General features: G+C 49.9%; 3 protein-coding genes across 3 annotated transcripts; 1 reads left to right on the forward strand and 2 right to left on the reverse strand.

The window, feature by feature from the left end:
* The first annotated feature begins 922 nt into the window (after positions 1 to 922).
* Positions 923 to 4,461, forward strand: LOC131216773 (ikaros family zinc finger protein-like). The gene is made up of 3 exons (XM_058211348.1): positions 923 to 2,560; positions 3,734 to 3,877; positions 3,943 to 4,461. The coding sequence occupies exons 1-3, from the start codon at positions 923 to 925 to the stop codon at positions 4,459 to 4,461; spliced, it is 2,301 nt and encodes a 766-aa protein (XP_058067331.1).
* Positions 4,462 to 12,308: 7,847 nt separating this feature from the next.
* LOC131215262 (testis-specific serine/threonine-protein kinase 3-like) lies at positions 12,309 to 13,440 on the reverse strand. Its single transcript, XM_058209651.1, has 2 exons — positions 13,348 to 13,440; positions 12,309 to 13,286 (listed from the first exon to the last, which is right to left on the reverse strand). The coding sequence occupies exons 1-2, from the start codon at positions 13,438 to 13,440 to the stop codon at positions 12,309 to 12,311; spliced, it is 1,071 nt and encodes a 356-aa protein (XP_058065634.1).
* Positions 13,441 to 15,541: 2,101 nt separating this feature from the next.
* On the reverse strand, positions 15,542 to 16,372 carry LOC131215263 (uncharacterized). The gene has a single exon (XM_058209652.1). It carries the CDS (start codon positions 16,370 to 16,372, stop codon positions 15,542 to 15,544), a length of 831 nt encoding a protein of 276 aa, XP_058065635.1.
* Between the last annotated feature and the right edge of the window lie 39 nt (positions 16,373 to 16,411).

A 16,411-nucleotide genomic window follows, 5' to 3' on the forward strand; every position in this document is an offset into this window, starting at 1 on the left:
TCTAACTCCCTCTAAACCCGTGCAGCTTCTCTGCGTTAGGCGCGAGGAGTCTTCCGACGGATGCGTTATTTTCCATATATTAATTCGTTGCCGGAGAGAGAGCGCGCCCGACGGAGAGTGAAACGATTTCTCTGACCTAATTGTGGCCGCGCGCGCGCGTGTATACGCGGGGCGCTTCAGGGCTGAGAGTACGTGGCCCCTCGTGTACTCATCTGAGACGTCCCCACCCCTCGCCACACGATGCCGTTCATCCCGCTGTGTCCGGGCGGGGAAATGCCGGGAAAACGCCGAGCAGAAAAGCCGACCGAACCGCACTTTGCATTGACGTAGCTGGTGGACATTGCATTGCTAATGGGACGAAAGTAAAACATCCAAGCGGTGCTGACCGGCACAATCTGGCGGTGATAAAAGATGAATTGGCGGGCGCGATGAAGTGGGGTTCATTTTGTGGGGAGCTTTCGGAGCTTTCCACTTTCGGAGCGAAGCTCCACGCTGCAAGCTTCTCCGTTCATTGGACTCTCCGACTCAACGGAAATTTCTCGATTTGAATTCGAATCAGTTTCGAAGGTTTGCAGTTTACGCAACAAATATTCTCGAGGTTCTCGATCAGTTTCGTTTTGGCGTTGGCCGACTTAATTTAAATCCCTCCTGACTTCACTAACATCGTTTCACTCATTTGCAGCACGGCCGCCGGCTAATTGGAAGGGACCCGTGACCCGTTTCCGCAGTCGCTCCAGCTCGACACGACGGTGGACGGGGAGTGAGCGGTGGACGGCCGCATGCGTTCGGTGCGCCCGTGGTTGGTCTCGCGCACCGGAAGCCCCGCAAACGCCACAAAACGAAACGCAGCGTGAGCAAGCGGCGTCGGCGTGTCCGTGGACGAACCCGGGCGCCGAGTCCCGTCATCGCGACCGCACCGGCTATGTCCACCGGTGAGCCGGATTCGGCCGGTTCCTCTTCCCATGGACTAAGAAGGCGCACGGCGCACGGTTTGGTGAAGCGCACGGGCGCGGCGGCAACGGCGGCGTCCGCCTCGACCACGACAAGCGCGACGGCGGAGGCGGAGGCAGCGGTCGCTGCCCTGGCCTCGATGATGGAACCGCCGGCCAGCATCATCATGAAGGCGGCGGCTGCCGCCGCAGCCGCTGCGGCGGCAGCGGCCGCGGTCGGCTCAGTGACGACGAAAGACGAACCGGACTGCGGCGGCGATCTGGGCGAGCAGCGGGTCGCCTCGTCCGTGGACTCGAGCATGGACAGCAGCGCCCTCGCCAACTGCCTCTCGAGCACGCTGCGTGGCCCCGGCGGCGGAGGAGGCAACATTAGTGGCGGCGAGGACAACCTCTCGGACAACTCGGAATCGACGACGACGACGACGGCTTCGACGACGACCAGCAACGCGGCCGCCCAGCTGCTGGAGAACCTCAAACACAACCTCAGCCAGCACGGTCACCACCACCACAACAACAACAACACGAGCGCGATCAACAACAACAATCCGCTGCACGTCAACAACAACGGCGGCGGCGGCGGCAACAACGGCAACCGGAAGCTGTTCGAGTGTGACGTCTGCAACATGAAGTTCTCGAACGGGGCGAACATGCGGCGGCACAAGATGCGGCACACGGGCGTGAAGCCGTACGAGTGTCGCGTCTGCCAGAAGCGCTTCTTCCGCAAGGACCACCTGGCGGAGCACTTCACGACCCACACCAAGACCCTGCCGTACCACTGCCCGATCTGCAACCGGGGCTTCCAGCGGCAGATCGCGATGCGGGCCCACTTCCAGAACGAGCACGTCGGCCAGCACGACCTGGTGAAGACGTGCCCGCTCTGCTCGTACCGCGCCGGCACCATGAAGTCCCTGCGGGTGCACTTCTTCAACCGGCACGGCATCGACCTGGACAACCCGGGCCCGGGCACCCCCTCGTCGCTGCTGCTGGCGCTCGACCAGCACAACCCGGCGAACCTGCTGCCGGCGGCCCTGGCCGCCATGAACCACGCGGTCAGCGCGTCGGCCTACGTCGGAGCGGACGCATCCTCGGCGGCCGACTCGATGCAGCGCTCCATCGACAACGGGACCCCGCCGATGCACTTCCTCACGCCGCACGTCGAGATCTCGATGGCCGACAATGCGGACGACGAGGACGACAACAGCCTGCCGCTCAACTGCAGCCGGGACGCGCACCACGACCTCTCCACGCACGGGGGCGGGGGCGGCGGAGGGGGCGGCCGGTCCCACAACGGCACGCCGCTGCTGCTGACGAACGGGCCGAGCCCGGGCCACGGCCACAACGACCGCAGCACGCCGACCACCTCGACCTCCTCCGCCACGATCTCGTCCGCGCTGGACATTCAGGCCATCGTGCGGCCCCCGAACGGGGCCGCGTCGCCCTCCGGGTCGCCGCACTCGGCCGACTCCAACGCGCCCTCCAGCTCCCACTCGACGTCGTCCTCGGCGTCCACCACCAACACCACGATGCTTCCGACACTAGTACAAAGCTCAAGGCACCTTATTTTTGATAACCCTATTACACCATCGATAAGCTTAATACCTATCAAACAGGTGAGTCGGACGCCGGGTGCCTCTAATCCGATTCCTCCCCAGCTCCTGACGGCCCCCAAGTCGGGGTTCTAGAACTATTACTTCTAACTATTATAAATAACTATTATTTCTAATAAGACCAGAACTAAGAACTAGAACGAGGTCCGAAGCCGATCTTCTACAAGGCCCGATGGACTTACTAGAACCAGGAAGTTGAAATAGGTCCAATAGAATCATTAATTCTTTTGTCTCAAAGTCCCCAAACAAAGTAAGGCCCCAAAGTCAGGCTTCTACTAGGTCCGACGGACTTGCCAGAACTAAACACTAGAATAAGGTCTCACCTGAACTCATTCTTTCGGCGAGGATCTTAGCATGGAAACGGCATGGTCTTTTCCCATAGTTCAACTCTGACGTCCCCAAAGTTAGTCTTCTACAAGTTCCGATGGCCGATCTGAACTAGAATAAGGTCCAATGGTCTCACTAGAACACTTCCTTAATTCTTTCGCCCCAAAATCCCCAAACAGAATAAGGCTCCAAAGTCGGCCTTCTACTAGGCCCGATGGACTTACTAGAACTGGGAACTAAAATAAGGTCCAAAGGACTCACTAGAACTCGCTCTTCTGGCGTGGATCTTAGCATGGAAGCTGCGTTGTCTTTTCCCATAGTTCAGGTCTGGCGCCACCAAAGTACGGGTTCTAGAAGGTCCAATGGACTCAATAGAACTAAGAACTAGAATGGAATCATTAGAATTCATTCTTTCACCCCAAAATCCCAAACAGAATAAGGCCCCAAAGTCGGTCTGCTACAAGATCCGATGAATTCCATAGAACCAAGAACTAGAATATGGTCCAATGGACTCACCAGAACTCGTTCTTTTAGGGTGGATCTAAGCATGATCATGAAACGCCTTAATTATTTCCCATTGTCCTGTTTTTAAGTCCACAAAGTTGGCCTTCTACAAGATTGACTTACTAGAATTAGGAACTAGAATAAGTCCAATCCCATCAAGCCAGTCTATCTAGAACTCGCTCCTCCGGCGTAGAACTTAGCATGGTCTGATCATCTGCTGAACTTATGTCTGGAGAGGGACTGGACCCCTTTGTCCATAGTCCCGGCGGAGATGCCCTGCGTTTGACGTGGCGTTCCATCGCACTAACATACCTTCCTTCCGTACCAATAACCACTCCCTGGCAGGAACCAACCACAAACGATGAGTACAACGACACCAAACCCCGAAGCAACAGTAGCGCCGAAGCGATGGCGTCCAACAATATTAGCCACTCCAGCCACGTTGACAGTTGCGTTGCGCCCTCTTCCAGCTTGACGTCGCTGATCAAGGTAAGCGGCGGGGGTGGCACTGGGCACTGGTGGTTGGCCGTTTCACTGTACGCTCCCCGTTGCAGGTATCACCCCTGAAGTCACTGCTACGCGAGGACCTGAAGCGCCGAATTTCGGCCCGAGCGACGACCCGAGCCACGCGGAACGGGATGCTGGCGAGCAGTTCGCCGGTCCCGGCCAGCAGTCCCGGCCCGAACAGCTCCAATGCGCTCGCGGCCGGCCCTGGCGGGGCGCAGGAGGGCCCCAACGGTAGCAGCAACAGCTCGAGCAGCTCCAGCAGCAGCTCCACCAGTAGCACCAGCAGCAGCAGTAGCAGTGCGGCCGCCATCGGCGTCGCAACTACCTCAAACGGTACCATCACCTCCACCGGCCAGGAGACCGACCTGCTGCTGTCGCTGACGGCGAAATCGAAGCGCCACCTGCAGTGCCTGTTCTGTGGCATCGAGTTCCCGGACCAGACGCTCTACTTCCTGCACAAGGGCTGCCACAGCGAGAGCAACCCGTGGAAGTGCAACATCTGCGGCGAGCAGATGAACAACGTGTACGAGTTCAACTCGCATCTGCTCAGCAAAAGCCATCAATGATGTTAGGCGAGGGAAAGAGAAACACTTCACTGGTGACGTTTCTCTTTTTCTGATCGCTAACCAACCAACCAACCAACCAGACCCGGGCCCAGGGGGGGGACCCGCCGGCTACGGCAGGGGCCGACACTAGCCTGCCGACACACACCGATACAGCGGTAACCAGCGCATCGGATCCTCGCGCATCCTCTACCGTGTGGCGTGGGGCACGGCGCAGCTTCCCGTCAGGTTGGCACCCATCAGGGCGTCCCCGAGGCTATGGAGGGCTAGGCCACGCGCGCGCATTGCTTCACACTCAAGGTTTCAGCGCATTCAAAGCAATAGACAGTTAGAACGAATCAAGCGCGGAGCGGTCGCCCTCCGGAGTGGAGTGTTGCCGGTGGCCGTACTCCGCACAGATTTACACAGTCCGTCCAGTAGACTTAACACAGACACAGAGACACATTGTGCAAGTGTGCAAACCAAGTGTTGCTCAGCCAACGGGCCTCAGATGGGAGCTAACGACGGGAAGCGGATCCGCGGCAGCAGGATGTGAGCTCTCCACACACTTGGTAGAGGTTCTTGGCGCAGATCTGACTGCTCGGTGCCCTGTATCTGTATCCCCTCGGAATGGAGCGCCAAAGCACAGGTTAATGTACAGCAAAGACGGAAGGGATGTGCTAGTTGGGCAGGACCCCCCCCAGGTCGACAGAGGCTCGTGCTTGGCGATGCGTACGACACTGCAGTTGGTTTTGCGACTTCCCGGAGCGACCGGATACAACACCAGCCGGACCCGATACCCCGCAATTCGCGAGGGGTTCTAGTTGGGAGGAAGTTCCGCAACACCAGTGTGCCAACTGCAGTGGTACGGTCCGATCGGTGGCCGGACCCCATCTTAGCCAGTGACCACCGATACTGAAGTGTGGTATGCTCAGTATCAATCCGTCCAGTGCGTGGACCGACAGACAGGCACTCGGCGAGGCCGAGGGGGGCCAGAGCTAACGCCACACGACGATCGCCGTTTTGCGTACGGAAGCATCCCAAGGGCACCGAGAGCCACACGGAGAGACGAGCAGGGAGGAGAAGAAGAACGAACCCTACCTTTAGTACCACCACTTAGGAAGTTAGACAGACCCATTACCGGAGTTGTTGTTTTCTGTAACGCTGCTGCTGAGTGCTGCATCAGCGGCGCGGGCGCGGCTTTTCCGTTTTGTTTTGTTTGACCCGATTGCTGACCCCAAATAGAGCGCTAGAGCACATAGGATTAGTAGGAACCGATCCCTACCCCCCTCCGTTTGTACAGTTTGTTGTTTTCGGTTTGTTATATTATTCTGTTGTTTAGTTTAGTTTGAAGTTTAGCAGCTCACTGTTCAGTTCTCTGTACCAAATCCCCCCCCGACGCGATCGTTTTCCCATTTCTTTTCGCTTACCATTTACAAACACAATCACACTGCCAAGCAGTCTCGAAGCCGTTCGGGTTAAGGGTTGCCGATCGGGTCCTGTCTGGTCACTTTTACAATCGAGCAACAGCTGGGGCGGCGCAGAGTTGATAACAAAAGTGTTAGTGATTTCCGGATGAAGTGGATGCCATTCACTAGAATGGCGTGGGCGATTGCATGTGAGTGCTTGTGCCCCAGTATGTATGTGTGGGTGAATTGTAATATATTTCAACTTTCATCAATCGGTCTCGGTGGGGCTCAGTTGTGTGCGTGTTTGTGTGTGGTTTTGTGTGTTTTGCTTTTCCGTTTGTTCAGTTATAGGTTAGAGGATCGTTTAGTGGTTTGATAGTTTTCTTTCGAGTTTGTTTTGTTTTATTTTTGGTTTGCTCTAGCGGGCCTACTCTACTGTGTTATCCGGAAGCCGACATAGGGAAGAGGGCAGTTCCGTTCAAAACTAGCAAACTTGGTAACTTAGAGCGAGAGCGGCCGCACGCCAACATAATAGTGGATAGGAAGTTAAGCAACAAGAAACCTGGACGAGTATTTCGAACTAAACAAGTAACTATATTTATACAGACACACCGACACACGCAAACTCTTGTTGTTGTTATGAAACCATTTGGGAAGGGAACCGTGTGTAGGCTAATATAACGGAGTTCACCAACGCAACGCCCCGACAGTGATCGATATAAGGTAAGGACAAACGAGAGCAAAAAAGAACAGGATCGGTGGGCGCTTGACAGTGAGTGAGAAAACACAACATACTAATTGATGTAAGTGTAAGCGTGTGTTTCAGCCTAGTAAGCAAGCAAATCTATAACTACTATTTACTCAGTCTTGGGGTGCGGAACAAAAACCGGCAACTCTGCGAAACTATCGGAGATCAGTGGCACACGATACCAAACCAGCAAACCAGGGATGCAGGGATTTTCCAGGAACACTTAGCTGCCGAACGTACTTAAGACCGAGACGGGAGTGGATATCAAAACTACTAAACATTACGCGACGCGATTCGCGAGAAGCAACCAGTTCAAACACTAAGCAACCACACAAAATTACCTGTTTCAAATCTAATGTTCAAATACTGGCAAAAATGTAGTGCTGCTGCTATCGAGAGTAGAGAAGAGTATATTTTCCAGGACCAATGTTCAAATGTTCAAATTGGGGGGCATTCGTTCAGACACTTTCGAAGAGGTTTTTAAAAACATTCATTGCCGTTAGAGAAGGCCAGTTGGTACAAAACAGAAAGGACGAACAGAACAGTTGGAGAGGGCCCCCAGTTTTCAGACCACCAGACCGTTACAATAGTGCGAACCAGTACAGCATCACCCCCTGAAGGCCCCCCGAAGCTGCTCTAGTCGCAGCGAACGGGATAACTCATAAGGATAAGTGAACGTAGCACAAACTAGTAAAGTAATTATTGGAGAAGACGAAGACGGTGGGTGTGTTAAATTTACTATGCTCTCAGTACCTAAATCATTCAGATGAAGCAAGCAACACTGTTACATTTACATTTTCTAGACCATTTTGTAGATGTTTTCAAAACAGATGAAAAAAACTAACCAAAAAAAAACGAAGAAACGCAGAATGTGTAGTACCATATAGAGTCAGGCAGTGTCAGGCTAGTAGTCGTGCAGAGAGTAGTACAGGGACAAAATTCAGGAACCAGCAACCAAAATGCTATGCAAGCGGCCAAGAAGAGCGAACGATGAAGCTGGAAGAAAGTGGGCAACAAACTGCCTGGGCGATATTTCGAACAAATAATAAGAAGCGGGCAGCTTGGTGGCAGGGAGTAATTAAGAAACCACGAAACAAAACCACGTTCTTGAAGCTTAAATTTCACAAACTTCTCTTCTCGTTATTGTAAATCCTATTGGCTACGCTATTGGCGGCAGCAAACTAAACGCTAGAGTGAGTTTTACGGAAGTGATGAGATTTTTAAGAACCGATTCCATGACAACGCACGCAGTTCTAGCAAACATTGGCATTAATCTCATACAACACTCGTGCGTGCGGCGATGAGCTAAGCAACTCACCGACATTCGATTTGACAGTTGATTACACGCAAAATTATATAAGAGCAAACAAATGAAGAAAAAATAAGCAAAGCAAACAAAAACATTGTAACATTTAATATCTTCTCCTTAACGCTTCGTACTCAGAGATGGGCAAACACCGACCGCTGAGTCTTTTCATTCATTCAATTCGAGATTCGTACTAAAGAAACATTTCGTAAACAAACAAAACTCTGGATGGATCCTGACGTCCGCGGACGGTACTGACAAGCAAGCTAATGCTACCAATTGAAATTATTCGATATTTAACATAACAAAGCTATAAAAAAAACTGGTTGAGAAGGAAACAGAGAGGAAGAGTGAGAGAGAGAGAGACAGAGGAAAAGTAAAGTAAATTTCATGCACTACCCACTACTCGCACCGTATTGGCCGCATTTTGCACCGTAATTTTCTGACACTCACCGTAACGCGGAGGAGACTGTGGGATTCGCATGAGAGAGGCTATGTATATAAAATACTCAACCTACCCCAGACAGGCAAACTTCAAACCACCGGCCATCCGGACAGCTCTTGTTCCCATCGCCTGCTGCTGTGTGTCCACGGAGGTGGCCCCCGACTTTCGTACGAAATTCGAAAATTATCCAAAACGTTTACCTCAAAGCTATTGCACAAGCTCATCGAAAGCGAAGGATTTGTTTCTGGGCTGGGAAACAGCTACCCGTCCCAGGATTGATTGGATGGGATTGGCGTAGCGGGGGAAAAGCGACACAAAATCTCAATGCCAATTTACTGCGACCTCGTGCGAAACGATTTTAGAAACTGAAACATGCTTCAATTGCTCAGAAAACGTGTACCCAACAAAAGCCCTCTCTACCTCTGCAACAAGCAAACTAGGAACATAGTCTAGGGACAGCAAATTTTAACGGGACAGTAGCGAAAATGGAACGCACCGGTTTTGCTCTAGGAAGGAAGGACGAGAAAACAAAATAGTTAATGAAAACCGAAACTGGCCACTGAGGCTTGTAACACTACCAGCAAAGCAGCACGATTTTGACCACATGAACCACAAATAGAAATGCAATACTGTGCAGTGCAAATGTGTAGCAAAACGACAGATAAAACAAGAACGGTGCCTTCGAACGGAAACAAAGTTAGAAAGTTAGAAGTATCAAATGAAAGTAAGGCGATTCGCTCAACCACAACCTTTAGCAGAACGGTGCAATAGCCAACCTGAGCCAGAAATCGACCAGAAGTTTGAAAACAAACCGTTGCATATGGTATGCAAAACAAGAAAATAGAAAATCACCTAGAAATCTCACAGTAGGCCAACAAAGCGAACCAGTTCACACCAGAAACCCGTAAAACAAACTGATTGCCGTAATCAAACAAGCTGCAATACTTTTTTCCAGACTAACTTTAGTAAAGCATAAATAGTCAGACCCTCAGCGAGGATACCGAATACTTATCAGTTGACCATGCAGGCCATCTAGTGCAAACTGCGACACGCTAATAGCAAGCAAAACGGGGAAAGCAAAAAGCAAATGTGAACTATAAACTATTATAACAAACAATTTAATAAAAAAAGACCGTAGATAGACAAAACATATTTTCGAATTGAGAAAAACCAAACTAACTAACAGCAAGCCTGCCACAGACCGATGAAGCAACGGAGTTGCGTAAAGGGGACTGCGTGAGGGCACGTGTAAAGAAATGGAATGCTTGCGCGTGAGTGTCGTGAGTCGTGCGGACAGGGAAACGGCAGGAAAATTATATTACAATTATTATAGCTTAGTTTGAAAAAAAAAACAGTGCAATGACGAGATGACGAGAGTGTACGCTTGTGTGATACAAAATATACCGAAGTTATGTAGAGCGGCGAGAGTGCGTAAGTTCAAGCCACGGCACGGCCACGGCCTGCGGCAACATAGCGAGATTAGAGCAATGAGTGAATGAGCGATAGCGATCGAAGCGGTACGGGGAATACATTTAGAAATTCAGAACTGGCCTTATGAAAACAGATTGGACAGAGATAGAAAGAGAGAGAGATCACTGGGATTGTGGAATCTGGAACACAAGCTGGACCTAAACTAACCATCGAAGCAGTACAATGACCGATAGGGACCGAGAAGAAGAGATACAAATTTTATTGTGGCAATGGTTTGGCAGCATCAATATACTGAACCAATAGACAAAAAGAAAAGGGCACGGGCAAGTAGTACAATAACTCCCGGACACAGGAATATGTTGGAACCTGAAAGATTTAAACGAAACAAAAGTGAGAATTACAAAGCAGGATCAAACCAATTTAAGATTACTAATGGTGGCAAGTGGCAGACAATTAACAAAACAAACACCTCGTTCAACTCCGGGAACTACTGCAGCGAACGTGGCCAGCGATGATGTGATCGGAGTTCCAATCCAAGACCGTCTGAAATCCCGCAATAGGTGAACCCTGGAACGCGGCCTGGAAGCCCGGCCCGGCATGAAAGCTAAAGGGATACAAATAATCTCTTCGAGTGAGCTGCGCGGATTTGAATGTGCAAATTGTACAACAACCAAAAAAACACAACAATGGCAGGGCGACATTGTACCAGACAGTGATTATGGGATGAGCGGCTGAAGCGCGCAATGGGCGAGCGTGAAAAACAATAGAAATTGTAACAAACGAGAAAAAAAAAACGTACGCAATTAATACATTCCGTCATATTGTGATTTACCGGTGGTTCTTTAGCGTTAGGTATGAAGCTGATTTTTTCGTTTAGTGTATGAAATTGTTTCGTTCTAAGCATATAGGATTAATGTGTGAGAGAGAGCAAATGGGAGATAGCAATCGATAGTTGTTCTAATTTCGTTCCCGTTAGGATATCTTGCAGGCAGTGTAGGAACGACGGATTATACTGAGCGCTTCTGTAACTGTAACGAAGTTGTGTTGAACTGAAACAAAAACGGCGGTTGCTTTCTATTGTATATTGTTATTTTTTTCTCTCTTTTCCTACCTACCACCAGATACAACGAATCTGTGAAATATTTGTGTAAAAGTTAATGAAAATTGTTAATGATAGTGAGATCCACCAGTCATGATTATTGATCTGTTTGTTCGAGTTCTTTATCAAGTTGCTTTTCCCTGTGCCTATTGCATCAACATTTTCTTTTGCATCCCGAAAGGTTAGTTTGTAGTCTCTCGGCGTGTTGTGTTTCTTAATAAAATTTGTTTGCCGTTTTAATTTAGCCCTTGCGGACGTGTAAACGATGTGTTCAACTTTTACCCTCTAAGTATCAGTAAACGGGAAAAAATCTCTTACCCACACACTGTGTTTGGCATATATTTTCACCGTCTTTTCGTTTTGTTTTTGAAAGTAACCAAATTGGCACCCACTGTTTTGGAAAATGTATCTTGTGTTCATAGCTTGCTTAGACCTTCTCTTTCCGCACCCGATGCGAACGGTTTCATGAAGCGAAAATCGAGGATCAAAGAAGCGCCGTCAGGAGAGAGGGCAGCGAAGAATAGCAAACAAACGCGACAAAAGAGCGACCTATATACTTAAGATTGAGAGCAATAAGCTAAATTGGTGGTCAGTGGTCGACAGGAGGCACTAAAACACTAAAGCATAAGAGCATATTAATGAAACCGAAGTAAGTACTAGAGCCCAAAAAGCGTGAAAACAACACAAATAAAACGTTAGTTTTAAATGATCGCGCAGCAACCAAAAGCAAAACACTAGAAACCAATGCAACCTTAATTTTACCCACACATCCCACAATCCTCTTCAATTGCGGTCAAGAGGAATCGCAATTGGCGCGTGTTAAGCAATTGTGAAACACACAGAAGCAAGAACAAACAAACCGCAGCAGCAGCAGCAGCAGCCCACCTTCCGAAAGTGTCACCTCATCCATCGAAGAGCGAGAAGAGGCCGAAACACACACAAGCATACCCACATACACACGTACACCTACATCCACCCACTGCGAGAGAATGTAACCGATGGAAGATCCTTCACCACACACAAACACAAACACACATCATAGCTACACCTCGGAATGAGAAGCGATAAGGACTACTATTAAATGATGGTGATGGTTCAAATTATGGAGTAACGAATGAATTGAAAATTCAGCCGCAGAAAGGAAACACAAAAATACAATTATATTGACTTATAAATATTATATTAAAAATATTTTCAATAATTACAATAAATAATGGTTTTTCAAACGAAAACAGCCAATGCGTTGAGATCAGTTCCTTGAATGTTCTTCCGAGAATTAGGGGATTGAAATTAGAAAGCAAGGTGTCTAAGGAATAATCACTGTGCATTTAACACAAAACTATTGGCCTTTATTCGAACTAAATATTGAACGGTATTCGGCTTCAGAATGTTTACTTGGTTCTAACAATTTTCGGTGCACTCGGCCTTAAGACTTATGAAACAGACGTTCGCGTAGAGATGCAAGATTCCACGCAGATCCGCAAGTTGTCGGAACGCTGATCCTTGATCATCGTTACCGAGCGCTCCGAAGTTTCCGGACGCTGTAGCTTCGATCGTACCCGCTCCATATCGGCGGACTCCCGGGCAAATACTCTGGCCTCGGCCAGCGCAGCAAATTCCGCTGCATTTAGCGAACGCAACCGAGGATCCTGTACCAGCCAATCGCACACCAGCACCTCGTCGATGGTCCACCGTACCAGTGCGTTTGGTTCGAGCAAATTCCGGACCAGCGACTTCACTTCCGGTGACAGTGTGTTCCTCACGCGAGATCGAAACTTCCACGCTCGAGCCATTTGCTCTTGGTACACTTTCCGCGTTTTCCCCTTGAATGGAACCGCTTTGTTCAGCAACATGTAGATCACCACTCCGAATGCCCAAGCGTCGGACGCTTTCGGATTGTACGGGTTTTGTCCCTTCAGCAGTTCCGGTGCCGAGTAATCGAATGAACCACAAAACGTGGTGCTGAGCTCCAGTTGACCTCCCTTTTTCGGGGTGACGTAGCGCGCGAACCCGAAATCGGTGAGCTTTACGTTGAAATTCGCGGACAGCAACACATTCTCACACTTCACGTCCCGGTGGGCGATGCCGGACGTGTGGAGGTACTGAAGCGCGAGGGCCAGCTGGCGGCACCAGATCCGTGTTCGAGGCTCTCCTAGCGGTCCGTGATCGATCAGAAACGTCAGCAGATCACCCATTTCGGCGTAGCGCATAAAAATGCAAATCTTGCTGCGACACTTGATGATGGCGTGGATGCGCACGATGTACGGATGGCGCACGTGCAGCAGCACGGTCAGTTCCCGGGGAAGGAACCGTCTACGAAACTTCTCGCTACATTTCTTCGTGTCGATCAGCTTACAGGCCAGCCGAACGGTGCGAGCTTGCTGTTCATCGTGGTGCTCCACCAAATGTACCTACGAGAGTGGGCCAATAGAATGAGTCTCGTTTGGACGACACCGACCAGTGGTTTGTTACCTTCGAGAAGCAGCCTTCGCTTAAATGCTTCACCCAACGATAGCCCAGCGCTTCAATCGGGGAAGGAATCGGTTGTTCGCTGGCGTAAGACATTGGCCAATATTCCGTATCCCCTGTTTACAACGACTAGAATTTAGAACACTTTACGATATTGTCATAATAAACACTAAACTAACACCAAGTTCATGACAGCCATGAAAATCGCGGCCTGCTGTGAAACACATGTCATCGTAGTTTTTTCGGCCAAGTAATCTCTACGGAAGAACATAAATCTGTTATCTTTCAATGTTTTTTATTAATAATTTATGTAATGTTCATGTTCATAGTACAGCACAATTCACGCCCGTTGCGAGCGCCAGGACATCTAAATCCTGTGGATTTAACTATTCAACTGATTTTTTAGGTGGTTTATGTCTCTTTTCTTTTCCAACATTGTAGTGGCAACTACTACCTCCGCACTACCGCCCATTAGACGATCGTGAGTACTTTATCTCTACCACTTTGTTCCCAGTTTGTGAAGTTCGATTTGTGTGCGGCATTTTCGCAACTGATCCCCATCATTGTGCCACCTTCACCTTCTCACTTCTTTCTTTCGTTTCGCGTACCTTAATGGCGAGTGTGTATGTAAGAAGAGAACAAGTTTTCACTACTAAAGTTTCTCGTTGACTTCTATGTGTAAAGAGGTCGCGTCGCGATTCGATCATTTCATCCAATAAGTATGAATTACAAAGTTTTGCGAACAAACATCGCGATTGCGATGGAGTTGCGCGAACCTCGGTGGTCCAATGTTCGTTGTTCGCGCGATACCACCAACATGACCTTACGTGACACGATGCCGAGATGATGGCCAACAATTTGCATTTATCTAACAATTTCGATACTGCCGGTCGGTCGTAAGACGACGATCGTGACTAAATTACTTATCATAAGGTTCTCGACAAGTTTGCAGGTAAAGGATTTGTGTGGTAATTTACTTTTCTTTTGGTATCCAATATAACAATGTTTGGGTATGATATTAACGCTGATAGAAATTTCCATACTTCAATATTCCACATATCGCACAACGTTCTCCGGTGCGTGCGATAACAAGACTACGGGGCGATGGTTTCGGCAAAAATGTGCCACCCGCCCCAACGCTTAGTAGATATGATACTTTTAGTGTTCATTTCACGAATTCATTTCTATGCTGCAACTCTATGCATGCTATGCTAGGGCTTTGTTTTCGGTAAACTCGTAGAAGTACTAGCTTTAAAGGTAGCACGACAGGGGGCTCAATCGGTAAGTTCCATCCATGCTGAGCTACACGACAAAAGTGCCTCACTTCGTACCACCAATCGGTCAAGGCGTTGCAGATGGGTCGATAGATTGTTTCGTTTGTGGTCAGAGTTAAAGCATGTGGGTTGTGGTGGTAGTGGTGGTGACGGCGTTGTCCTCGAAGCGTGAGGCTCGAAAGATGAAAAAGGTACTGAGCCTCTCACTGAACCGGAAAAACGTTGCACAATGTCGCCGGTAGGATGCATTCGGAACCGGAAGAGAATTCGAAAGTGGTGTCCTTCTTACCTCGTACGAAAGAAATATTATTGTCTTTGGCTTTAAACATCCTCACGCACAGCCCGGTTTGCTGTTGCCGCTGCTAGTAGCCCCGCTCCGCTCTGCTGCCTCCACGGTAAGTCTAATGATTTCCTGTTCAATTGTGTTTGTCCCCACGCTGCATGCCATTTGCATCGCGCCGATAATTGCTGATCTATTCTGATTCTTCCGGGCAAGAAACCTTCTGAATAACCCTGTGTTACTTTCTACTAACCACAGCAAGCCCATGGAACGAATCGACGAAGAAAAGGTGAAGTTCGGTCGAACGCCAAGGAGCACTGTTCTCTCTCGCGCAGTCCTGCTCCTGACAGACTGTGTTTCTAAGCGGTTTTTGGTCCGTTGAGTGTTTCATTATGATTCCTTTCGTTTCGGTGTGGGTTCGGTGTGTGGCCTAGTTGCACACGAGAAGATATATAAGTCCTTAATTAGAGAGTAAAGATAAGATATGCATTAAAGACAATCATTCCGTTTGGGCTGCGCTTGACTGACGCTTTTTACACGTCCCGCCCTTTGTGCTGCGCCTATATTGTAGGTTCCCGTTTCCGGTTTCGTTGCGCTTAGCTTACCACGCCTCGCCACCGCGAGGTCATCGTGGCGTAGCGAATTACACGTAATAGTCTACGATACTGTTCTTGCCAAACTGTGCCAACGATAGTGCGGTGGTGCTCGTCGATTGGTTGAGTGAAGAAGCACCGACTCCGACTGTGCCGCTGGTAACGGTTGAGGTGGTCGACGAAACCGATGCCGTCGAGGGTGACGGAAGCTGACCGGTGGAAGAGGAAAGGCTGGTGCCGATGGTGGATTTCGTGGCCGAAGCAGCCGCGGGGATTCTCGGGTTGCTGCCGGCGTTCGCTAACGCTTCGGTGATGTTACTCGAGTAGGTGTTCGTGATGGAGTTGGCCGAGCTGGACGTGCCGTTGGTCGTTTGCTGTTTGAGCAGGTTCGTCGCCGAGTTCGAGCTGAGCCGCAGGAGCGGATGCGCCGTCAGTGACGCGGTCAGACCAGAGCCCTTCTTAGCGACCTTCGATAGCAGCGAGCAGTTGCTGAAGGAGGCCGAATTCTTCACCTGCGTACTTTTGCTGATGCTGAGCGGCACGGTGCAGGACGAGTTGAAGGAAGCGGATCGCTGCACCGGAACCGTTGACTCCGTGGCTCCGTTTCGGGCCGCCTGTGAGCCGGGCGTGCCGGCGCCACCAACACTGCTGCTACCGACCATCGTCGCAGTCGAGTGCTGCGAAGACTGTTGCCTGGAACCGTTGGACACGAGCGACGAGGAGGACGAGTAGTTGGAGTGACTGGCCGATTGGCTGCTCTTATAAACATCCTTAACGGGCGAGAAGGAGGCAATAAAATAGCCATTGATGCCGTGGTTGCCTGAATTACCACCGTTGGCACCGCTCGCGGTAGCGGTACCAATCGCTCGGCCACTGTTCATTAGCAAGCTGCTCGGTATGGGAGAGGACGCGGTCGAAGA

The sequence above is a fragment of the Anopheles bellator genome, chromosome 1 (assembly GCF_943735745.2).
Source record: "Anopheles bellator chromosome 1, idAnoBellAS_SP24_06.2, whole genome shotgun sequence".
Lineage (NCBI taxonomy): Eukaryota > Metazoa > Arthropoda > Insecta > Diptera > Culicidae > Anopheles > Anopheles bellator.

Excerpts from the sequence above, each read along its gene's own strand:
- LOC131216773 (XM_058211348.1), top strand. The coding sequence starts at position 923 with ATGTCCACCGGTGAGCCGGATTCGGCCGGTTCCTCTTCCCATGGACTA. Across the intron at positions 2,561-3,733 it reads GCTTAATACCTATCAAACAG|GAACCAACCACAAACGATGA; the intron begins GTGAGTCGGACG and ends ACTCCCTGGCAG. Across the intron at positions 3,878-3,942 it reads GCTTGACGTCGCTGATCAAG|GTATCACCCCTGAAGTCACT; the intron begins GTAAGCGGCGGG and ends TCCCCGTTGCAG.
- LOC131215262 (XM_058209651.1), bottom strand. The coding sequence starts at position 13,440 with ATGTCTTACGCCAGCGAACAACCGATTCCTTCCCCGATTGAAGCGCTG. Across the intron at positions 13,287-13,347 it reads GCGAAGGCTGCTTCTCGAAG|GTACATTTGGTGGAGCACCA; the intron begins GTAACAAACCAC and ends CCACTCTCGTAG.
- LOC131215263 (XM_058209652.1), bottom strand. The coding sequence starts at position 16,372 with ATGAACAGTGGCCGAGCGATTGGTACCGCTACCGCGAGCGGTGCCAAC.